Source organism: Gnatocerus cornutus, chromosome 1, assembly GCF_029298725.1.
Source record: "Gnatocerus cornutus isolate USDA-ARS CGAHR chromosome 1, icGnaCorn1.1, whole genome shotgun sequence".
NCBI lineage: Eukaryota > Metazoa > Arthropoda > Insecta > Coleoptera > Tenebrionidae > Gnatocerus > Gnatocerus cornutus.
In genome coordinates, this window is record NC_142233.1 from 28,129,569 (window position 1) to 28,155,244 (window position 25,676).

General features: G+C 33.9%; 2 protein-coding genes and 1 non-coding gene across 4 annotated transcripts in view; 2 read left to right on the forward strand and 1 right to left on the reverse strand.

Annotated features, from left to right (window-relative positions):
- The window catches only part of side-II (sidestep II transmembrane protein), a 217,551-nt gene that overhangs the window by 3,057 nt on the left and 188,818 nt on the right, over window positions 1-25,676 (reverse strand). For both annotated transcript variants that reach the window (XM_088045132.1, XM_088045140.1), the window contains exons 9-11: window positions 16,434-16,593; window positions 12,095-12,394; window positions 11,651-11,950 (exon numbers count right to left, since the gene is read on the reverse strand). In XM_088045132.1, coding sequence (XP_087901258.1) covers window positions 11,651-11,950; window positions 12,095-12,394; window positions 16,434-16,593 — 760 coding nt within the window. The remainder of the gene's footprint in view (window positions 1-11,650; window positions 11,951-12,094; window positions 12,395-16,433; window positions 16,594-25,676) is intronic.
- TRNAW-CCA (transfer RNA tryptophan (anticodon CCA)) lies at window positions 2,699-2,770 on the forward strand. Its single transcript has one exon. It is a non-coding gene; the product is annotated as a tRNA-Trp (tRNA).
- On the forward strand, window positions 18,731-19,344 carry LOC148181289 (uncharacterized). Its single transcript, XM_088049645.1, has 2 exons — window positions 18,731-18,817; window positions 18,868-19,344. The coding sequence occupies exon 2, from the start codon at window positions 18,872-18,874 to the stop codon at window positions 19,322-19,324; it is 453 nt and encodes a 150-aa protein (XP_087905771.1). The 5' UTR covers window positions 18,731-18,817; window positions 18,868-18,871; the 3' UTR covers window positions 19,325-19,344.

Sequence of the window (25,676 nt, forward strand, 5' to 3'; positions counted from 1 at the left end):
CATTCCCTAAGTTTACCCGAATTAATTTTATTGTGTCGAAAAGCTGGCAAAGAAATTTTTAAGCTAACGAACGATGCTCGATATGTGCTAGTGGAGCTTCGTAAAAACAAATTTAATAACAGTGTGGTCATAAAAGCGTGCAAAAGTGGGCCATTAATAAGACCATCAGACTTTAAATAATCCGGGATCATGATAACAATGGGATAAAGAATTCCGGTGATAATGGGATGTGCTGCGAAGCGTACCAAAGGTTTCATTATAGGCATCGGAAATAACACAACCGCTGATAGTCCACCAAACTACCCAAGTTGGCACTAGTGAATAAGAACAGGGCCGGACCCATGCTTCCTAATGCCTTATAATCACATCGTAACCCCGCATAAACGCACCTGTCAACTGTTATTTACGTCATAAACCCTTGTGAAATTATCCGCTTGCCCTGAATTTCTAAAGCGAGGAAAAATTTTTGCTTAATAAAGCCGATAGACCGAAATGGCGCTGTTTGATCTTTACAAAGAAATTAATGTCAATGGATTTTCCATATTTATTTTCAGTTTAGTGTTATTTTATCTGTGTCTACTTTTCACGTTGTTTGTCATATGTGTCATGTGTATAGTAGTAACGTAATAAATTTACACAATAATCCTGTGTGTGTCATTGTGATTATGTTGTCATGGTAAAATTAATCCCTTCAATAAAAAAATTAACAATTTAAGTGCATAAAAAATTGAAAAGGTTATTTAAAATTGGATGAGATTAATTTTATTGTAAATGGATAACACACAATTTCAATTTGTTTTACTTAATAGTAATGACACTAAAAATTATAAGGTGAAACGCTTTATTAAAAACATTATCTGGAATGTTTACCAGTGTACATTTGTAAGTTTTTCTACTGTAATTTATTGTATTCTTGTCTAATTTCTATTTGGTAGTCAATCAAGACTAAAGACATTTTTAATTTCACCACTTATCATTATATTAACATTAACAGTTAAAGTGAGTGGTTAAAGTCGAGCCTCAATACCTAATAAATAAAAAAAAAACAGATTTTTTTATTTTTTATTCTGACAATTTTCAATAAAACAATCGATTTATTGATTGCCGCAAGCTCAACCGCAACCGCACCCGCAAAAATGTACATTTCGAAATGCCAATTGAAACAAGGTAGGTATGTAATAATATTATGTAGTAGGACATGAAAGTTAGAGATAACAGACAGAAACTGTTATTTTAGACCAAAATAGACAACTGAAAACAAAGTATAATTTCACATTAATTAATTAAACCATTGATCTTCTGACTATTGCGCTTGCGATAAACGAATAAATGTTTGTTTATAGTCGTGATGATAGAAGTTAAGCGCGGTCTGTAAAAGAATTTAAGACACTCAATTTACATATTAGCTGTACAAAATGAATCGGATTTCAATAGAATGCGAACTCCGCTATTATTTCAGATAGCGTGTACAAAATGAGTTTTGTTTATGTCCAGTGGTTAAAATCAAACGACTCGACCACTGTTATTAAACTGTTTTTAAAGTTCTATAAAACTGTTTTCAACTTTCGCAATTCTGCGAAATTTCTCTAGGGATCAAATTTGGCTTTCTCTGGATGAATTTGACATTTAGTAAACAAGTATTTAATCAAAAATAGCTCTTTTTCTTTTTTTTTTAATCAAGCAGTTTTAAAATAAATAATAAATGTGTAATCATAATAATATGAGTAATAGTAGTCAATAGATATTGGCCGTTTTATTTTATATAAATTGTGTTATTTTGTTAGTAGGAACATTTCTGAATCTCAAAAAATTTTACAGTATTGGAGGTAATTCCAACTTCTTTTTCATTCGTAATATCTATTCGCAAAAGATAAAAGTTACTAAAGCTGGCGAAAACAAAACATTCAAAACTTGACAGTTGGCAAGAGGGGTAACTAAATGACGTTGATGATTCTAATGTCAAAAATTCAATTTCAAAGTTTCAAATTCAACTTGAATTTTACTTTGTGTAAAAAAATAAAGAAATAAATAATTTCTACATTGAGAGGGGTATCAACTGGACTCTCCAACACTTCCTTTAGGTAATCTAAAAAAAAAATAGATTTAGGCAGGTCGCCAAGTACACTCCGAATTATCAAAAATCTAAGGTATAATTTGATTTTTATGTTTTTGTGAATAGATATTACAGATGTCCGAAAAGTCACACACTTCCTTCAAACTGCACTAGTAGGCTATGTCATTGACAACAGAAAAAATGTTATAAAAATTTATATCTTTTGGTGACTTTGAATACTAAAAATTTTAATTTTTATTTAGCAGTATTGCCTGTTTTGTTTTATGGGTTCTACAGATTTTTTTTCGCATTCTAAAAGAGGAGTGCCGAGTTATTCTCTATCAAGGTAGTGATTGACATTCCCGACACTCCATATTATGCCGTTTTTACTTTTATATACTATGTACTGTTGAAAAGTTTTGGAAATTTCGACTTACCTATGGTAGGTATAATGAATGCTATTTGCCCACGATACTTTCACGTTGTATGAATCAATATCTATACTGCATATTGCAGAATCGACCTTCAATAAATAATAAGTAGTACTTGAATTTAAAAATTGAAAACCACTTGAATACAATAATTTATTCAAGGCCTAACAACTAAACATCGATGATAATATCGCTTGTAGTCCTGCTATGACAAGACTCCGTGGCGCAACGGTAGCGCGTCTGACTCCAGATCAGAAGGTTGCGTGTTCAAATCACGTCGGGGTCAACTCCACTTTTTTCTTTTTGGTAATTTCCACCAGCCCTTTAAAAGTTGCACTTCTACCTCTAAAAGACGGGACGTTTCGTAACTGGTAATTTCCACTTAAACTATGGAAGAAGTTTCAATTACTTTAGAACTTTTTTTAGTTGAATTTTGTTATGTTCAAGACGACGAGCGATATTTTCTCAGTCCTTATTCTACTTTAAAGGAAAAGGGTGTGGTCAGAATTTAGAGAGAACAATTACACAGTTTAGTCTTATCGCCAGTTCCATTATATTCAAGTTCCATTCAATTCCGGCGGGTGTCAGAATCATTCCAATACAATTCAAGATGGATGGTTCCGCCACGAATTAAGGGTCCGCCCTTTTCTCTAATGCAAATATCCTGTCGATGAGCTGTCCAATTCTAAGATACGAACCCTCAAAAAATTATAATCATGCTATGAATATTGTGAGAGAAGTTAAAGAGGGCAATATATCACGCGGCGTGCCAGTTGGGCTCAACGTTTATCATTTCAATTTCCATCGATTTTACACTAATCCTCAGTAAGGTGTCTTCATTTTCTCACAGATAAGAAAATAAATCTCTCCCAAAAATTAAATACATACATAATATTTATATTTTCACACATAAATTAAATTAAATAATTGGTTATCCACTGAGAATAAACACAGATATAGACAACCAAATATACTGAACAAATAATATTTGTTGTGTATAATATGACCTAAAAATAGCATTAAATAACTCCATAATATTCTAAAAATTCTAGTTCTGAAACTTTTTATAGTTTATAAAGCTCATAAAATGGAAATTGCAAAGCTCTAGTAAAAATCGAATACAAATTGCTTTGGAATGCTTAAAATTTAGCGATCTTAGAAAACTATTTGTTAAGATCGTAAGCAACGGAAAAATTTAACTATTCACTACAAATAACTTTTCTTCAAAGTCATATTTTGCGCCTACGTTTGCGGTATCAGCGCGGAAAGATTGCGACAGTGCCGCAAAAAAGATGCTGCTCAATGACAATTATAAATCTTTTTTCATAACAAAGATTATTTACCAATATTATTTACACAAGTAGTTCCACCATTTAATATGATTTTTACAAATAAACGTTTTATTGGTAGCGACGATAAGAAGATTTTAAAATTGCAAGTAACGTTGTTAAAAAAATTTTAATTAACTTTTTGATGAGTTGATGAGGCGGCAAGCAATACTGTCAAGGGTAAAATCCTACTTTTATTTGCTCGAATGTAAATAACCATTTCAGAATCCCATTAAAGCTATTTTTTATAGGTCGGTTTACACAATAATTTCGGTACCTCAGAACTTTATTTCCATAAATCATAGTTTTGAGAAAATTAACAAAACAGATATTTTAAAAATCACGGTGGTGTTATTAATCTCTTTTTAAATATGCAATTTTAGAGCGATTTGCGAGTTATTGATGATTATTTATTTCAAATCGTGCGTAATAGTCGTAATCTTTGATCCAAAAATATTTTTTTGAGCATATTTTTAAACTGGGTCCCTTATGCTTCTAAGAAAAATTGAATTCAATTTATTTATCCACAAAATTGATCCACTTAGTAATAGAAGCTTTTAATAAACTAACAATGTTTTTACAAAAATGGGTAGTACGTTATTATAAATTTTGATTAACAAAGATACAGGATGTCCGGAAAGTCGCGCACCACCGTGAGACTATATCATCGGACAATGCCTTATATTACCGGAAAAATGTTAAAAAAAAAATCCATGTCTTCAATTTTACGAGATATGATGGATTGAAGAGGTTTGATGCGAAAAATAACGATTTCTGTGCAATGATTTTACGTTCAATTAAATTTGTTACTTAAAGTACTTTTTGCGCAACGGCATGATGCAAAAAAAATCTTGTAAAAAATGCCTAAAAACTGTTAACAAGATTTTTAAATCAACAATCTCCATCAGTGTGGCATCGTTCACGTGAAACCATAATTACATTACTCGTTCATAAGCCGACCTGACTAACGCCAACAATACAACAGCAACGTTACTATTATGGCTTTGAATACTGGAAATTTAAATTATGGGGGGTACAGTTCAGCAATTGTTGCCATTTTCCTAATTTTCTTTTGCTCCTCCTGCGAAAACAGAGTCTGGAATTTTTTTTAACATTTTTTTGGTACTCTGGAGGACCACCCAATTACCCCCTTTCAAGGTGGTGGGTCACTTTCCGTTCATCCTGTATATTAAAATTAACCTAAATCAGCAACTTCTATGGGTAATTTAACCTTGAAAGACTGTTTTATTGTATACAATTTTACGGAATGTTCGAATGTTCAAATGCACGAATTTTATTTTGTAGTATCCATATAATATACTTGCGTTTATCAATTTGAATAAGTTTGGAGCAGTTAAGTAAAAGAATTACCTCGAAATGTAGACCTGCAATCAGTTGGTTCTTTATGCTTCTAACATGATATGGTACACACTTAGTTCCTGATAGGAACTTAAAATCGTTTGTTTTTTATCCAATAAAGATAGTCTCTGTCTTAAAGAAAATGTAAGAAGCAATAATAAACATTTTTTAACTCATTTTTCACAAAAATTGGAGATAGACCCTTATATTTCTGAGGTACCGATTTAATTGAAATTAAGTTAATCTCGCACTCAATTTGCCGATTGGTGACATTTAATTGGCGAAAAAACGATCACATGTCACTTTAGCATGATGTTAAGTATTTAATCGAAATTAAAGATTTAACGTAGCTTTTTTAATCCGTCCCTTTATGTCGTTAAAACCACTCCTATAGAATCTTGTCACATAATTCTCTACTTTTTTCCTGCGAAAAGTTGACCTGTTTAGCTGTTTATGGAGAGATCAAGATAAATTCAGAACCTTTGACCGTGCGCTAAGCTTAATTCCAGCGTGCCCGAAAAACGAAACTTCAAAACCGCTTATGAATTTTTAAAATCCGCATAAATATAACCAAATACGTTATAAAGAAGCAAACAAACATCCCGAGAAAAATATTAGCTTTTATGTGTTATTTATGAAACTGAACCTAAGTTCATTTTTCCGAAGAGTAATCAAAGAAGAATATCAATAAAGTAAACAACTTTTTGCTGCTTTGTACACCTCTTACTATAATATAAATAAATTTGTATGCATGTTCCATTTCCAGGTTAGGCGAACCTTTGATCATTGCATATTTTCCTCGGAGATACCTGCTTGAAATTTTCACGAACGTGAAATATTTAAGAATTTTCAGGAACTCCGGACTGCGCGTTCAAAGTTAGATCTCTGATATCGACAAACTTTACAGCGCAAAATAAAATTACCGTTAAGTTTATATTTATGTATGAATATAGAACGAGACGCTGGCGTTAAACCACGTTGAATGTCAGTAAAAAAGAAAAAAAATCAATCAATACAGACAAGTTGTGATGCGCCATTATGGCAAATTTGTCTGGACTATTTCAGACTTCCAGTTTTGACGCAGCTTTTCTAATTTCCTGTCCGTTCGATGTCTTGTGCTTGTCATTTCTGTAACGCTATAAAAACGGGCGGTATCAGGTAGATCAATAAGATAAGGTTTCCGAGAATAATTCGATTGCACCCTTAATGTGATAAAATTTAATGATGTTGCCTTTTCGCATAAAAACTGGGCAAATAAAGTAAAGTTTTATCATTAGACACGCTCGAGACACATTTCCTCCAATTTAAATCTCACTCTTTCGGTGTCTGAGAAGCCACAGTGAAACCAAAAACAAAAAGGTTCTACTCCACTTCTCGAAGAAATATTTCAACTAGAAAGGAAAGCAAGTTAAGTTAAACAGGCAGAAATTGTAGTGGCGAATATAAATAGTTTCCCGAGCGTGCCAATAAAGGAGTGGTCTCCATTCTATTGGATTTCCTGCATTGAATTTCCACCCCGACCATTTTTAGATTACAGTGATTGGATTGCCACTATATTTGTTATTTCATTTTAAGCGCAACTACTTTACCTATTTATTTCCTCTCGATGGATTATTGGGTCAGTTCTACTCAACTTTATTTAATCGTATTTGTATGTTTCAAGAGGCGATAGTTGTTTTCGAAACGACCTCTGAATAAACCATTAGCTGGGCTTTCAATTTTTAACACAAACTCATTCCCTAATTTAGCGAAAAATTTAAATTTTGTGACCATTGTATGAAGACATGGTAAGTGATATGGTTTTCCTGATTGATTCATGAAAAAATCGATAATTATTTTAATGATTTGTAATAAAATATCCAGTCTAATAGCCAATAAAACGATACGATATTCAATATTTCACGAATATCCTCATTAAAAGAAGTCAGACTGTGACGGTGGTGTCATCTACTGTTTTATATTTATTTTTGGTGATGTTTATGTCATCATTTATCATCATAAAACTTTTATGATGGTTCGATAATGTATAAAATCTACTAGTTATGTGTTTTAGTTTAACTGTAGTGTAAGCACTGGCCTAGAAAACCCGAGAACACGAATACGAGTAGAAGGAAAATTTGAAGATAAAGTTAACTGTACATATGTAAACATAACAACAAATTTCCCTCAATGCCCCTAAAACTCGTTGCTACCGCCATAACTTTTTCTAATTGTCGAAACAGCACGAAAGCCAACATTTCCCAGATCCCGTTTTAACCCGTAGGTGTGGTATTTATGCGTTATCAACCAGAATTATTTCCATCCAAGAGCATTTAGCTCCGGAGCGACTAGACGATAACATTAGCTGATGCGGCAATTCCGTAATAAGACGTCGGTGACCGGAGTTGAAGCACGTTTTTACCTAAGGGTTGAACCACGACTTGTAGCTTTTATCACGACCATCTTGAACGATGCAGTCTCGCCTTAAATTGGGCCAACTAAGCCAACGATGTGCTGGCCCACCTTCCGGCCAATTTAATGTGGAGCTGTGCAATAAGGCGAAATGGGGTTTATATGCAAGTTGGAGGCTGGACTAGACCGCAATTTGTAGAGCTAACGAACCGATTGCAGGATCATCGTCAATTTATTTGCAAACATTTTTTCTTTTAGAGGTTGGAGTATAGATAAATTGGCGTGGGACTTGCAATCAAGTTTAAGCAGGAGGTGCATTTTCATGGCAGGCTTCACATAAAATGGCGATGGACAAGGATTCTTGTCAAATTTCAATGTAATTTGTGGATCGGGTAGTTGTAGTCAGTTGGTTGATTTTATAATGTTTTGCGGAATACAGATTTCATATTCAGATACCTACTGATAAAAATTGTCCTATCAACTCTCATAGAAATGTCATGAAAATGTATTTTGGGTTGCAGGCGCTTCTAGGCGTTTTTAGATACTATGATCTTCTATTCTGACCAGTGAAATTATTTAGAAAAGTCAGATTTATCACAAAACTACAATTTTATAGTTACTCAAATTAAAACTTTTAAAAAATCTTTAAAAGTTAACTAAACATAATTTTTTTGTAAAAGTCACGCTATATTTTTTGTCATGTGACTTCTAAATGACTAGAGATGATAACGTGTTCAACACCGCGTTAAAAAACAGAGATCTCAACCTTTACCATGACGTGTTACATTTATTAGAAAATCAAAATACCAATTTAAAAGTTCTGTGTAAAAAAGTTTCAAAAAGTTTTTAAAAACTGTGAAAATTTCTTAAGTTGTTTTTAAATATCGAACTCTCCTGGCAACATCTATAGTTTGTTGGGAAGCTTATTTAATTACCACCTTTTCAATATCTCTGAGCTCTGAGCTGATCGAGCAAAACGGCCTCCGGATACAGAATTCTAACTTCGTTCAAAATTTGTTCAGTAGTGTTACAATAGATCAACTAAATTTCCTTCGCAGTAAAATAAAAAGTTCGCATAAATAAAGCACAGCGCAGGAGCGCCCGTTTTCCCGTTCTAAAATATTCTAAAATCTACTATGTTAAATTAAGTGATATATTTAACTGTCGCAGTGCATTTTTGCTAAGTAACCGTTAGCCACAAATCTCATTTTCAGTCGCTTTCTAGAATTTATTAACTTAAGCGCTCAGTTGGAAAAGCGAATACTGCCGCGTTCTCCCATTCTTATATGCAACACTGTGTACCGAATATATTCCTTTATCTTTGATACATTTTGTGGCAGTTTATTACGTTTTGCTAAGCCTTTTTCCTTGTAGCATTCATAAACCAACATGCTTGCAAAAGTCAGTTTCAGCGTACTCTTCTGTGTTAACAATTTAACCTTTCAACGTTTAGTGTACAGAGACGTCTCTAATTGAACATCATCATCACAAAGTTTACTCACTACAAACAAAAAACGAGTTTCTTAAGAAATTCGATTCTCTCATCTATTATCTCGTAAATATAAAAGTTCGTTTTTATGAGGTGGAGTTGAAAAATTCCAAAACTGTTCTTGACGTAAATCTTCATCATCCACAGAAAATATCTACTTTCTTACATCTTGTAAAATGTGCCCCAAAGTAACAAGAACGAAATCACTCTATATGATCATACGAGAGATGTTAAAAGTCTCTATAAAATTTTATTAAACATTTTTATGTCGATGACGTCTCAAAATACCCACCGACGTAGATAAAAACTAAATATAACGCTAGTTCAGAGCAAATTAAATTTTTAAGGTGTTTTTACTAATTTGTATAATAAATAAGCTATCGCGGGATTTTCTTCAGAAACGGTATTTATTATTTACTAAAACTAGAACGTACGGCTTCAGCCTTGATGAAGTCCTATAAACGTGTCCTGTCACCAAAAAATACGCGTCGTCACTGTAATCAGAGGGCACTTTTTGTACTATTGATTAGACTATTAAAACAAGACCTAAATTTCGAGCTATTTTCATGTCATAAGTCATAAGTCCGGACAAAGAAACGGGTTTTAATATTTGAGGTATTAGACCTTTTATTCGAATTTCAACTTCATGTCCATGTTAATAATGTAGTCGTGGTCATGAGCACAAAATCAATTGACACAACAGTGGCTCGTTTAATACTGAATCTTATATCATCGCGTTAAACGATAATGAGCCATCCTTTACCGTTAATGATAGAGACGATTAATAATGCAAGAAAACTTCTATTTTGGTGGTGCTTTCCACCAACTAAAAGCAAGATCGATGACGAAGCTTACTCTAATGATTATGTGCAGTATTTGTCGGCAGTTACTCGTAAAAATAACGTGGGTTGGAAGAAATTGAAGAAAAAATGGAAGTTTTAGAATTTTGTATACTGCTGTTGGTTTGAGGTTATTTTTCTTGTGTCTTTTATAATATAATAAATTAATTTAAATGTAGTAAGTTTTACTTCTAACAATATAATGTTGATCTGGGGCGGTTCGAATTATCATGTACAGTACTCTCGCGAAAAACTCATAGCGAAAGCTCGCTTACATGCAGCTCTCCGGCTACAGAGATCTTTTTGGTGCTTGTACTGTAAATAACTACAAAATTTAACATTTTATATGGTAATGCAATCAATCGGTCATACGAAGGTGGATGACTGAATCTTGAACACTACTTTCCTGTTATTTCAAAAAGTCTCGATGTAATCCAAGCTTTATTGTCATTGTGATTGACGCTAATACAAGTCAAATAAATTTTGAAAATGTTTTTCTGCGATATGCCACCAATAGCAATTGATGCGCCGCCACAAGGAAGCGAGAATTGGTTTTCCGCTTCAACACTTGGTCATGGGGAAGAGTTGTGGGGCCGAGCGGTTTTATTATTGCTAAAATCTCAAAATGACAATTGAGTTAAAAATTAAAAGTTTGGTTATAAATAAACGTCTTCCGTAAAGCCCGGTTTAGAAATTATGACAATCAAATGACAATTCTGTCCAAGATTCAGTGTCCACCATTGTATGCAGCCGCTGAAATCTGTGGCTGAAATGGCATGAAAAAATTAGCACCTTATAATTATTGTCAATTTTCGAAATTGGTTTGGCAGACCACTTTGAAGCTTTGAAATTGGATTCTATTAACCATAATAGCAGAGAAGTATGTTCATGTAGCATTGATAGAAAATCAATAAATTGATGGTGTTATGTACATTAAACTTATGAATATGAAAATAAGCGCATTTTTGAATTTGACACTATTTATGATAAAATGAAACCATTCATTTAAAATATGCAAATGTTCGACAATGTTTTATTTTTATATTCCAGTGCATGACTTCACAGTCGTACATTTGCATGAACTCTACCAATTTCTCGCGAAAGAGGTAAACATGACTTATAAATTATGTCCCTTTATCAAGTCCGTTGTTTATTCCCTTATAAAATGAATTGTCCTATTAGAATTATGTAAATGGCAATAACTTTCTTCTTACACCGTTTTCGCATTCCTTTAAAAACAACATTAATTTAGAAGAAAGAGTGATTTTTCCCGTCACTTCACATATCCGTGATAAGAGGCGACAAACGTATCGCGTGAGGTCAACTCTTTTGCGCGCAACGTTACAAATGCGTTCCATAACTCTTGGTAAATCTCATATTGTGAGGGAGTTTATCACAATCCGTCGGCCGTTCAAAAGCAATTATCGGCCTGAATTACCTATGCAGGATTGATTTTAGATTAGAGTTGAGCTCTTATGCACAAACTGCAAACGATGCTATATTTCTGCAGTTCCATAGCGATTAGTTATCCTGTTCCGGGGAGATAGCTCGAATCGTTTGTGCTCAACACTATCGTTGACACAAAGAAATCGCACCTTTAAAACCACTTGTAAATTTTTGAAACCGTCCCCGCCATAAAACTCTTAAAACTAAAAATTACATTAACTTTGCATTAACATGTCCCTCTTCTAAAAGTTCTTTTCGCTTTACTACCGCTTCCATTACCCACTTTTAACCTCTCTATACTTCATAAAACTCACCTGTGCGTTTCTCGGCGTCCCTAAACGTGACCTCTTCGAGCACCACTCCGTGACTCCGGCCTTTCGCATTCACAGCAAACACCACAATTCGGAAAGTAACATCTGGCTCCAGGTTGTCTAGGAAGAAATAGGGCTCGTTCAGGGCCGTCATGTTGTATCTCGGAGTGGCAGAACTAGCCGAGTAAAGCTCCAAGAGAAAGTGTTGCGGAAGACCGCCGTCAAATCCTGCTAGGCACATCACCTCCACCGAACTGCTCGTTTGGTTAGACAAGGAGCAGTTTCGCACTGGAAACGGCTTGCCTGCGGACAAAAAGCAACTTCAGGGACACAGAAAATTTAAAATCTCAAGATTGGGTACCGGGAAAGAGTTTTATTCATGAAAAATAGCTCTTTGTTCTCGAAATCTTTCTATTCGTTTTGCCGCTCAAAGTTCCTGACACTAACCTGCCGCCACAACCTGGAACACACAAGGATTAATCTGATGTCCGATGGCGTTGACGGCCCAGCAGGATAAGGATCCGTAATCCAGTTCCGAGACGGGAGTATACCGCAGGACGCTCACTGTTCCGTTGCTGGTCTTGGCGAATCTCTCAGCAGCCACGTCTAAGGTTTCTCCGGAGTTGTTAAATTTCCAGCGGTAGCTTTTGGCCGGAGGGTCGGCATCGATTTCACAGACGATGTCGACGCTTTCACCCCTTGAAGCTCCAACCACCATAATCTTTTCAAAGCGACATGTAGGAACGTCTGCATGATGGAAATAAAAATAAAAATATTTACAAGTCAGGAAAAATGCGATCCTCTACAAAGTGAGTAGGTAGCGATATCATCAATGCGGGATATGGCAGAAAATTGGGTTTGCAAGAGGATGTTTATTTTAAAGTTTGAAGTTCATTCAAACAGTGGAGTAAAATTAATTGTTAATTAGATGGCGGTTTATTCATTACAGTACCAAGCTTACATTACTTGTGGTATAAACAACGAATCGTGTTCATTAATTAATTTTAATGAACAACGAGCTTTGTCAAATGCAGAAAAATGTAGTAAATCTTATTTTATACGTGTAATCTGTAAATAAAAATTTATGTACAGCAAACCGTCCTAGTCCACACGTCATCGTTTTTGCTTAGCATGAGGGTGTCATATATTCTGTTTTTAATTGCCGGAACAAATTCCCATGCCATTTTTCCGTCCCGATAACGGTGTCATCTATTTTGGCGGCTATTTCATCTTCTTTCATTTATTATCTTTATAGAGTGCTCCATTAGGGTAGCTGCGCTCGTACGTGTCCCAAGACCCAAGAGGCGTCTAGCTGTCACAACACAAGTGATGTATTGCCATGACCAGGACAGTCCGTTATCCCCTGATAATTCCGGCACTAAATAAACTACACTTTGCCTTTATAAATATTCAAAGTAGCTCGGATTTAAATTTTGGAGGTTTTTTACCTGCACAAGTGAAATCTAATGAATGGAGGTTGAACTTTGAAAAGTCATTAACTGGATTGTGGACAAACTGCGGGATAGAACTTGTCGTTGGACCTGATATTTCCATGATAATGAGAGGGTAAATAATATAGAGGTTCCCAAAAGGGTCAATTTGACCACACACGGATGAAACAAACGTGGAATTATAAGCTTGTAGGTCGTTAATAAAGGGCATTCACGTCCTGCGTTTTGCCACTGAGAGAATTAAGGAACTTCCTCGAAGAGCACCATGTCATTATAAGAAAAGTTTGATGCAAGTATAAACCATCCACCTCTAATATAGCCAAACAAGCGCATAGAGAAACAGACAATTATTATTATAAGTTCCGATTGCAGTTTTAACTTCTGGTTTGCCAATATTATTATTAAAAGTCGCAGCTAAAAGCTAATTTGTTTAATTACATTTAATTTGGACGGGCAATATTGCAGAAACTATGCCGATTTGAAAAAGTTTCTCTTTCTCTTTTATGTAACACATTATTATCCTCATATATCCGTTCCCACGGGATTAATACTAAACTTAATAGTCTCCAATGTTTGTCCTAGTCGGTGTTATCCCTCTTCGCCCAGAAAATTCCAATAAACATCCGCACCGAAGAAGTTAATTGCACTCTGCCATGGCTGCTGGCCAGTTCTGATTATTATCAATGGACAGAAATCGTGCTTTCGAGATTTTCTTTGGCCGGAATTCAACTGTAACTGTGCGCCCCTCCTCTGCGTAATCAATAAACTATATCGGTCATTATAGTTCCAAAGTTAGCCCTAATATTTTCGGGAAAAGAAAGATAAGTGTTCGCCCTGTTTTCATAACAGCTTTTGTTTACCTGTCACGTGTTATTGATTCTGTGTAGATTCCAAAGTATTATTTTATTGGTTATTGATCCGTTGATCCGAGCAAAAGCCAAGGGTTTTTTCTCAACAGAACCTTTCTTGAGGGTCAAGACGGAATGTATCGGCCTCGTTTGGAAATATTCTCCAGACATGCCATGTTATTTCAGAAAACAAGCTTCTATTTTAAAGTCTTTTTAAACTACTCCTTGATTAGTTTCTTTATCTTTAATTTTTCTTATCAGGTTCTCACCAACAAAATTCTAGAAACCATAATTTCACGATATCAAACTGGGTCACAATGCAAGGTACAATTTTCTTTAACGAGACAATCCGAGATAAGACTTGTTTACGACAGCGCAATGTTCATTAGAAGTCAATGGAGATTGCATTGAATAAAAAATACAAATTTTTGCATGAAAACACAGTTATCAAAATATGGTTCCAATTCTTTTTATAATTAAGTGTAATTAGAGCCAATCTCTTTTATCACAACACAAGTCCGACAGCGCCAGCGGTTTCAATTTCATCTCCTCCAAGTTTTCGTTCGAGAAAAGTGAAGTTACAGTAAATAATTAACTACAGACTAAATCTAATTTGGAGAGAAGTTATAGTTATTAATTACTTGGTGCTTAAGATCTTCAATTAAGTGACACTTATCTCCATTACGTTCAAGGTGTAAAAAGAGGTTAACAAGATGTTTTAGAACTTTTGCGGTGACTGATATCGAAAAGTTTCAGTGTTCAGGAGACCCTATTAGCCTAAAAAGAAACAATGCATGCAGTTATAAGAGTTGAAATCTTGGAGTAATTTCTAACCTGGAATGGTTAAAATATTTAAATTTTTAAAGGCAGTAATTGACCTTTTAACAGCATTTTGTTCTAAAATTTTCAACTTTTTATTGGAAAAAAGCAAACTGAAACATTTTCAGATTTTTAATTTTCCAAATTCTCAAATTGTAAAATCCTCTGATTTTTGGTATCAAAATTTTGGATTTTTATAGATTTCCACAAGTCTTTTTCAGTCACTAAATTGAAATTTCTCTTCTTTTTTGCTTGACAATGTTAGATTTGAGAAAGATTCTTTTCTAGCTTTAAATTTATATTTTTTTTAAATGTTTGTCCAAGTAGACCGTAGGCTTAACATCCATTTCGCGCAAGTACAAAACAAGATTTTTTCTATAATCCCAGTAAAACGTAAAATCTAACGATAAATATTTTAATTGACGACTTTGGTAATTATATATTTTAATAATTGATACTTAACTTTCCAAAATTTCTGCAGTTTTGGTGTGCAGATTCAATTACGAAAACCGAGTTTAATTATATTATTTATTATATTTATAAATACATATATGCGTAACATCTACAAAATCTTTAAATGATTGCTGACTCACAATTTTCAATTACTATCAAAGTGACAAACTTTTACGCACTCCTGTGATTTTTAGGTACTCTTATGTCAGTTTTACGCACACTTGGGTCTAAACGAATGTTATTTAAAAATTAAAAACAAAATGTCAACTTAATCTAGCGGTTGTAAAAAAAATAATGCACAATTTAATGTACTTGCACCTCTTCAAATTTTCTTTTCGACTTTAGGTAAGAAATAAATGAAAAAAAAATCAACCCGTATATTATTCTCAGACAGCCAAAACCAAAAAAGAAAAGTATAGTACTGTAATTTTTTAAATTTAATTCTACTTGTTAGATTTTTTTCAGAACCTGAGAACAAGAAATTTTCAAAATGGAAAAATTTGTTGTAAAATCACTAAACTAAACATTAAAATCGTAAAAATTTAAATTTTCAAGAAAGTTTTAGTTCAATTGCCATTGACATAGAGTGGCTGTAAATGCAAAGCAAATTCTGTGCTTTCCTCTAAAATCGCAAAACTTACAAAAAAAAACTGAATGAAAAGACCCTTCGATCAAGGAATCCGTATTGGCAATTTTCAAAGTTTCTTTAGAAGGATATCGATGTTGAGAGCATTCCAAACTTTCAACAGTCTAAAAACTGAATCACCTGCCGGTAATTACGTACATCTTCTTTCCCAATGTTGAAGTACACGGAGCGGTTGGCAGAGTCTATGTGACGGTTCAGTGCGGCCCAATAAATGCCATTCAACCCTTCCTAACAGTAAACTGAATGCTTTCAGTTCCTCACCGCACATATTGGCGGTCAGGACACTATTATATTCACCAAAACTGCATCAAACCTGATCTCCCATATCAAATTAATCGTTACCAACACAAATGCGTTTAACCAATTACTGATCTTCGCCATGTATAATAAGTTCCAAACTTTCCAACAAGTTCGTTCCTAACACCATATTGCTAATCTCCTAAGAACGTTTAAACTTCCAAGACACCTATCCACTGTCCGATTCGAACGCACATTATGATAACAATTGGTTTATGGTAATGATTCGCTTTGTTGTTTAATAATTTAATACCCAATTAAGAACTACTTACATTGAACTCGAAAGTTGAGTTCGTTGCTGGTGGTTTCGCCCTCGCTGTTCACCACAGAACAGACATATCGGCCGGCGCTTTGTCTGGTTACCTTCTGGAGAACTAAACTTTGGTTGCTGTGGATGATACGACCAGACATGTTGTGGTTAAGTACGAAGCCCTGTAACAAAACATGCGTTTGCTGTTAATGTACCGGAGCTTGAATACAAGAGAACGCTTTCAAGAGATTATACGCGGGCACCAGGCTGGGCTGATAATCAATATCCGAACTGCTTGAGATACAAATTTTAAATCGGCATGGAGGTTTATCTTCTCGTTTGGAGAATCGAATTTCCAATGCATTGTCAAACGCAGTTGCAAATTTTGCAAATGTTAGTTAATACATGGCGGTGTTAATTAATACAAACGTTTTTGGTACATTGTCAAAGTGGCAGGTAAAGCAAATTTAAAATTCGCTGAATGTAAACAAAATCCCTCATAACAGGTATGCGGGAGTGCATTTAATGTTACAGATCTATTCACAAACTTTGAGTCAATAGAAGGTTTCGCCGACAAAGAGAGTGTCAACTTTACAGCTTGCGGACAAAGCGACAGCAACCCACATTTATTTTACTCTTTTTGCTCAATTTCTACACACCAGTTTTTTTAGAAGAACTGTACAGTAATAGGAGCAAAAATGCTGATAAAATTTTTTAATTACCCATTACTTTTTTATGACGAACTTTTCCGGGGTAAATGTTTCCACAACAGAGGTTTAAAACATCGATGACTCATTTTATTGCATCCTTGCCTTAATACTTCCTAAGTAAATCATTAAAGGCCCGCAAAGTTCTAAAGTTGGGGAATATGGTTACAAAAAAGAGTTTGCTTTCAGCTCAGTTATTTGTTTTGGGTTCATGTAGCAAGCCGGAGAGAAAATTAAACTGCAATGTGTTCAGTATCTTTTCATCCGGCTGCTTTAATTGTATAAATAAGTAACAGCAAAGTGAAAAACTTTTATGGGGTGAAAAATTCATAAGCTTTTACAACTTCACAATTAAGGATTTGCGGGAAACTTGGCCGGGGCCGCCCTAAAATATTAAATTCTTTTAAAATTGATATTATATTTTTATGGTCAAATTACAGTTAACATTATTTTTTTCACTACTAGCTAACGTCATTATGCTTCTGTACGGTGAAATTAAATTTCTCTCCTACAAGTAGATAAAGAAAAGAGTATTTTAAATTGCCTATATTAAGTTAAATGTTTAATTGATTGGTAGGTAATTGCCCATATAAAGTGTATGAATATTGGCACGTTTAGAGCGAATACATATGCAATGAAGAAAGCGTTTACCTAAAACTTGCACAATTAAGTTTTGTATAATTTCTCTCCTCTGCTTTTAAACTCATAGAAAGTTTAGTAAAACGGAACCAGTTTGCAACAGTCTTTCACATTCGACAAATTACTTAAGCGCTGTTGCAGCATTTATAAATCTAAGCGGTTTAGTTGCATTCTCCTGCGGTTTTAATTGGCGAGCTAAGCCTTTGTTATTGCACCAAAGTTGTTGTGTTGCGGCTTCAGCGACACGTCTGCATTATTAGATGCAAATAATTAAAACTAGCAGATATTGATTACAAAGCAAACCAATTTTTGCAGTACGTGTTCTAACTGAATTCTTGTTTTTCCAACCACCGATGTAGATAAAGAAAAAATACACAAATGGCGAAGTCGAACTTATTTATGGGGTGCTAGAGCCGTGGTTTTTATCTGGCGGAGACGTAGCGTAGCGCCACCAATTACGTCCCGCATGTCCGTGACTTTATCAGAGTCCATGACACGCGTTTCATCACGGACGCCGGAAAGACGGATTATCTTTAATTATCTGAGACATCGAATGATGCCAGGTCCAATTGTGTCGCTGCAAAACCCCAGCCAGCAAAAAAGAGTGTCACGGAAATAGAGGCTTCTGATCAGGGTGCGGACGTATTTTTCAGTCCTTTCCGCCACACCGCACTCCTTTCCGGAGTGTTTAATTTCGCAGATTTTATGGCGCTTCAAAGAGTGGCAGGGTTGTAATTTTTACGGTGACTTAAATTAAGAAATCGTCGTTTTGTAATAACTTGCATTGATGTGATTTTTGGCTTCATGGTTATTGCGCAAGTTGCTTGTAGTCAATATTTATTTTCCAACCCGAGAAGATAAATAAACTGGAGATACACACAAAAAAGTAAATATCCACAGTTTCATCAAATGACAGTGTTTATTCCAAACCTGTACAAATTGCTAATATACTTCAAAATTCCGAGAGGAACAAAACGTATCAGTGATTTTTAGACGCGATAAATTGATAAAAACCCAAACAACCAATTTTAGTTGCGATCGACAGCTCTTATGATAAAAGGTGAGTTCGTGCTCTTTTTGCTAATATCCCAAATCCAATTCTTTTCTTAGAGTCATGATATTCTTCTCGCTCGCGTTGGTGTTCCTCCTGACCGGCACTGGTAATGCCGATCTTTTGCACCAAGAAACTCATCTTGTGATTCTCAACCTTGCTAGAGCAGATATAGTTTCCACGAACGTTACAAGCACAGACGGATTCGATTGGGATAAAAATAGCGGCCCTCAGAACAATTTTCAAGGCATACAGATTCCTGCAGGGACATTATATCAACAGCAAGAGGATGTTTATGCTCTGGCCCTTTACTGTTACTTTAGGATGACTGTGACGTTCGACGATGGCACTCATGAAAAATATGGAATTAATATGAAGTTTGCTATTGATAAAGCTCAGGCGAATTTCGAGCATTTCGAGGGACAGCGGGAGGTCCAGTACATGCGGATTGGAACAAACACGTTACTGATAGATATCAGAGATAGCGGTACTTATTGTGCCGAACAAGATAATTAAATAAAGTTTTTAAGTGATCATTACGTTATCTTATCTTTATGGTGATCAAAAGTCAGAATTGTTGGAGTTCAAAATTGGTGGATGCGCCGGGTTTTGATACGCATTCAATTCCAAAGAAATTTCAATTACGTAAGAGAAGTCATTCTAGTATTGACAATTAACTTGGATGGACTTGGTTGCCAATAACAGATAGACGCTTCGGTAAATAGAAACTTCCATTATGCTGATTTGGCCATTATGGCTGAGACAGATTAGGTGGGCTTGAATGCTGTGATGGCTAAAATTTACGGATATTAGAAAAGCGTCATATTTTATTACAACAAAGTATTCATATTTCTTGTCGGCTGAAAATATCTGCACTTAAAAGTTTGATAGTCGCAATTAATTGAGCGAATGTGGAGTTATTAAAATGACGTTGATGAGGTGCATCATAATTTATTTAGATTAATTAAAAGCTTTTCCTTTTGTATCCAAAAATCTGGGAAGACGTAATTGCGCTATAATGGATTTTTGTAAGCACACGTTAAAATGACGAGAAGCGAGGTTTAGACAAGAAGCTTCGCAGAGTAAATAGGCTCATCAATTTTAATAGAAGAAAAACAGTTTTAAAGACGTCGTTGGTAATTTATTAAATGAAAACCAAAAAATGTAGCTTCCTGAAATCAATCTTACTCCATAATAATATCGCAGGATGACTTTTGTATTTCTTTCACTGTAAACACTTCGACGCAATTTACTTTAGCTTCGTTTTATTCAAAACATAATTAACGAAGTTAATAAGAAGCATTCATTGGATAAAACGATTAATGAGAAGTCTGCCAAATCCGATCAAAGCGAAGAGAAAAGCGGCGATTACATATTAAAAAAATGAAAAAAGTTCACCATTACAACGGATCCCTAAGGATATAAAATTTCAGAAAAATTACTTCAAGTTTCTCGTATTATGGAGGTTTGGTGAAAAAAGTTGCCACCACTAGCTTAATTATCTCATTTTTCTGGGAACAAATTGAACCATAGACATGCAGCTGTTGGTAATTGTACGAGTCTGCAGCGATTCCCACTGTCCCTACTCATTAAAAAATTATGCCCAATGCTCGGTTTGATCATGGCAAGGTAATTAGGAAAGTTTTCATGTTGTGCGTCAGACGCGGTGACTAATTGCATTGGCAGAGGAGATAAGAAGAGACGGGAAAAAAGGGAGGATGAGCTTTATCGGGGAAATTATTGATAGGGGGCCGACTCGTGTCCTCGTATTTTTTTTATGAAGTAGGTAAGTTGTAAAACGGTTTTATGCTCCATATCTTTTTTCATAAACAATTAATTTGCTGTGTACAAAATTAAAAAAAAGATTTTCGACCAGTTGGAGCATTTTGGGAGAGTTTGCATGAATTAATATCGGTTGGTACAAATCTGGAAAGGTTTGTACATTACGATTAGTTGCGCAATAAAAAATATCGATTGAATATTTATGAGTAAAGAGAGGATTTATGAAAAATACATGTACGATAACATTGGCATTTATTTTATTGTAATTCGATATTTTTCATATTTTAAAAATAAATTGCACAGTGGGTATATTTACCTATCGTATTTAAATACATAATGCCAGTAAAAAGAAATTAAAACTGAAGTATTTCTAGGATTCGAAGATTTAAAAAATTTAAACCTTATAAAAAATAATTAATAAAAAATGGAATTAATTACAGAAAATATAGAAGAAAAATTCAATAGAATAGAAGCATTCTAATAAAAACAACTTAATAACTTAAACCGATATATTAAATGTATGAAAAGTCAATTGAAAAACCACAGAATCTAAAACTAAATCCTAAAGATAGCTTTCTGCAGTTTTCAGGGAAACATTGCGATTTATTCCAGGAGATGACATGTCTTGATTGTTACGTCCACAGATGATTTTCCGCCGCAGAATTCTATTCCTTGTCAAAATGTAAAATCTAATTTACTAATGGACAATTTCTAAATGCATTTAAACCATAATATAATGTATTAGTATAAATAAGTATTGGCTGTTTGTATAGTTTTATACAAACTAATCCTAATAAAATACTTTTTCGGACATTTCTGTTAGTCAGATGCGTCCAATGTCTAGCTACCAACACTGTAATTTCATCCAATTTCCTCGCAAGAACACAATTTTATTGAATGTTGTAAGAAGACTGACAAATAACTTGTTTTCGTGTCATTTGTTACGAGGTACGTACGTGTAGTTGTCGTAAATTGTTTGAACACCACAATTTATCAAATCCATTTAAAAATTACGAAATTGCTACAATTAATGCGATTACTTTGAAGTCAAAGAATTTAAGTAAGTAATCTTATAAAATGTAACCTGATCCGAATTCTGTTATCCTTCACCGTCTAACGTGTCATTCTAATAAAACGTATTTTTCGCAAAATTTGTTATTCGTTTTTCACATATGAAGCGTAAAATTGTATTTTATATTTCTCATCTATCTGTTTTATATCTAAAACGCTATACCCTCAGGGAACTAAACACGGAAGTAAAAATTTATTATAAACGCGTTATCAAGTTTCAAACAGTGCATATAAAAATTGCAACAGAATATTGCTTGAAAACTGATTCAATCATAAAAGCATATAAATATATTTCTGTTGAAATAATAATCTGTTACACGTGGAAATGTTACGTGTCATATTGTTACCACAGAAACAAACTTGTATTGACGGTTCTGTCAGTTTGAAACGTGAAGTGGAAAGCCCAACTTCTACTTTAACTGCCGAAAGGTCGAAGATGAAACATATTGACATCAGATGCTCTTGACGTTTTAAAACAGCTTACAGCATAGTTCCCGGTATTTTTATAGCTTGTTCCCTCTTGTTTGTCTGGAGAAATATAGCATTTCTGGAGTAATTTGCTTTGATAAGCTGAATTTTTATAACATACATAACGAATATCGATTTTTCTTTTATTAAAAATGTGGAACCTAACAGATGCTCTTTATTAAATTTTCCAGTTTTGAAGCGAATATACAGCCTAAGGTACGCCAAAAAATGCGCGCGTGATATTGCCGGGACGACAGAGATTTCATGGCTTTCAAATATGAACTAAACAAATTTCAGTTCACTGTTACAACTTAGCAGCTAATTGTAGTTGTTCAAAATTTCCCTAGAGAGGTAATAAGTGTCCTGTAATCATCATTCGTCATCGCTCCAACAAACGTCTACGACGTCATCTTTCTGCATCATTCGTTCCTTCTGTTCGTTCATAGCTCATTAAATTTCTCATCTCTTTTATCAATCTATGACTATCGATTCTGTGCCGCTTCATAACGTTTGGGTTATATACTAAACCGATAATCGAGGAGCCCCTGACCTGGCCGATGTAATGATTTTTATTCGATTTTCCGGAAAGAAAAATGGACTATTAATTTTTGTAGAACATAAAGCACGAGTATAAATTCGTAGATTTATATTTTTAAATCCGGATATGAAATTGAAATGTTCCATTAGGAACGAGAAGCTCTAAATTATTCTAATGGATTCTATGCACTCTGTTTAATTGAAAATCAGAGCTTTTTTCAACCAGAAAAGAAACTGACTCAAACAACTGAAGGGGTAATGCTGCTAATAATCAAAACGAAAATATCGCCAGTCCCAAAACAAAGTGCAAATACAAGATTTTCGCTTTAAGAATTCGTAATAAGGGAGCTAAATTGAGGTTTTATCCACCACGCGAAGTGATTTCAAACTAGTAACTTGGTTACTTGTGCAAATCACTTTACGAAGTAGGTAAGTTAACATTAATAAAAGGTATCTTTGCTGAGCTAAAGAGCATTTTAAGTTGACGAACCGGAAGACGTTAAAAAAATAAGATTTCAAAAGACGTATTTTACAACGTACGTGTATCTTACTTAATCCCGCTTTGTGTCGCCAAACTTTTTTGTTAACTTTCTGCGTACCATTTCCCAAGTTTGTGCCAACAAGTTTAAATTAATACAAAATATAACAAAGTTGGCAGCTCGATAATACTCCATTATGTATTTTATACTATAATGTACACTTAAGAATTTACAGTTTTCGAGGCGAGATTTATAAAACTAGCGCTCCTTTATACAACTTTGTCATCCTAGTTATCCTACGCCCCACAATATTAAATTTTATGTCACCATACTTTTACATCGCATACTTCTGTAGTCTATTTTAATTTTATCAAAAGTTGCTTCGGAACTATCAATTTTGTGAAAGTTTGAAGACTAACAACTCACTACTAGAAAAGATAAACAAGATAAATTAACATGTATTAGAAAATGGGGGGTGGTGTACGTATATAGTATATAGAACCTTTATGAAGATATCGATTGCTGGAGGCGTAAACATGTTTCACGATTATCTCTCGCTGAACAAGCATATGCGTTATACGAAAACCCGCGGGGTGCTTGAAGACAAACAAGCGCACAACAAAGCATCGCCAGAGATGACAAATAGTGATAAATGTCAAGGCGAGTTGAGTTTTTGAATGGTTAAAATTAAGCTAAGCAGTAGACGTTGTTCGATGTCAAGCATTCTTATAGTTTTTGTATCACACGGGATGTCCCAGAACACTCGCATTTCCTAACAATTTTTTATCAAAATCTGAGTTGATTGTCTATCGCACAATGTTCAGGCCCTTACAGTTTTTGAGTTACAAGCGCTTTAAGTTGACCAATCACAGCTCATAAATTGCTAGATAGCATTTGCATTTTGTTGCTACGTTAACTGCGAAATTTTTTCCTTAAATTGCACGAAATGCACTATAAATGGTCGACTTTAAATGCCTGTAACTTGAATACTAAAACAATTCAGATTTTGATAGAGAATTTTCCATTAAGAGGACGTGCGAGCGTTCTGGGACACCTGTATTTTGGATTTTCCAGATTCTTTGTATTATTGTCTTTCGGATTCTTCTATTGAATGATTTAAATTTTGGATTGTGTAATTTTCTTTTAGATATTAAATCTTTGTTAGTGAGTTTCACAAATAGACGGCATCCGTGAACTGGTGGGTCTCTGGACTTCGTTAAGAGAGATTCTGAAGACCAATAAAACGCGTTAGAAAAAACTAAAAAATACATGTATCAAGTTTCTTTGCTAAACCAATTATAGTATCAAATCAAATCATAAAAGAAATTCTATTAAATACCACTTGAACATAAATAAATAGAAGAAGCAAATACACCAAAATTTAGAAAGCTGCGGTAAAAATCTAGCGGATTAATTTTAATCGAGGAACAAGTTTTAAATATTTGATTTTTATTAAAAAAATCATTTTACACAAAATCAACACATAGGTTTAGATAAAGTTACATTCAGCTAAATAACAACATTTTTTTCAAAATACACTAGCAACATATTTTCTTTCACATAAAAACTGAATTAAATAGTTAAAAAGTGAGCTTAAATCATTTAAAATACTTTATACAAATACATATAAATCTTTGTGGACGAAAATATGCTAGTATGGTAAAAAAGTAATTAAGATTACAATTAAGATCAATGATCAATCGGGCCAAAAAAATGTTTTTTCTTCCTTGGTTTATAATTACTGTAAGTAGTCATTCCGTTTTCTTATTTTTAATTTTTTGATTTTTTTGATAATCAAGTCAGAATCGTTTAATGTTAAAAATGGTGGATGCGCCGGGTTCACAAATTGGATGCTCTTGATACGCATGGTTTCAAATATATTTAAGTTCTTTAATAAGTCATTTGAGTATTCATAATAAACTTGGATAAACTTGGTTGCCAATAACAGATAGACGCTTCAGTAAATAGGTAGAAACATCTATTGTACTATTTACGCAATAATATGCCTGAGACAAATTAGGTGAACGTAAATGTGTAAAATAATAATGCTCTACGCTTGAAAAGTGTCTTCTCTACCTTAGTATGTAATTACTATTTTAATATGAAATTTAAGACTGCGTACGTGTTTTAAAAATACTGGATAAATAAACTATAATTTACAGAATTCTAAATATTAAGACATTCTTTCAGATTCTAGAAAAATCGTATTTTCATAACATGGATGATAAATGTCGTCAGATTTCATACGCACTTATTATAATCCGACATTTTAACTTTTTTTGAACAATAATTGCGTGTTTAATTAACGAAACTTCGTTTGATACCAGAGTTGCATCACGAAACATTAATAAATTTAAACATTACAACTGAAGCGATAATAATTAAACTTGACCGAGACAGAGGTGTGGACTAAAAATTTTACTTACTACATTATTAAGTTTTAATTAATATTTAAATATTAATTTAAATTAGTCATTCCATGTAGCAAAATTAGCTTTGAAATGTGAGATTTCTATTTAGTTAAAAAATTT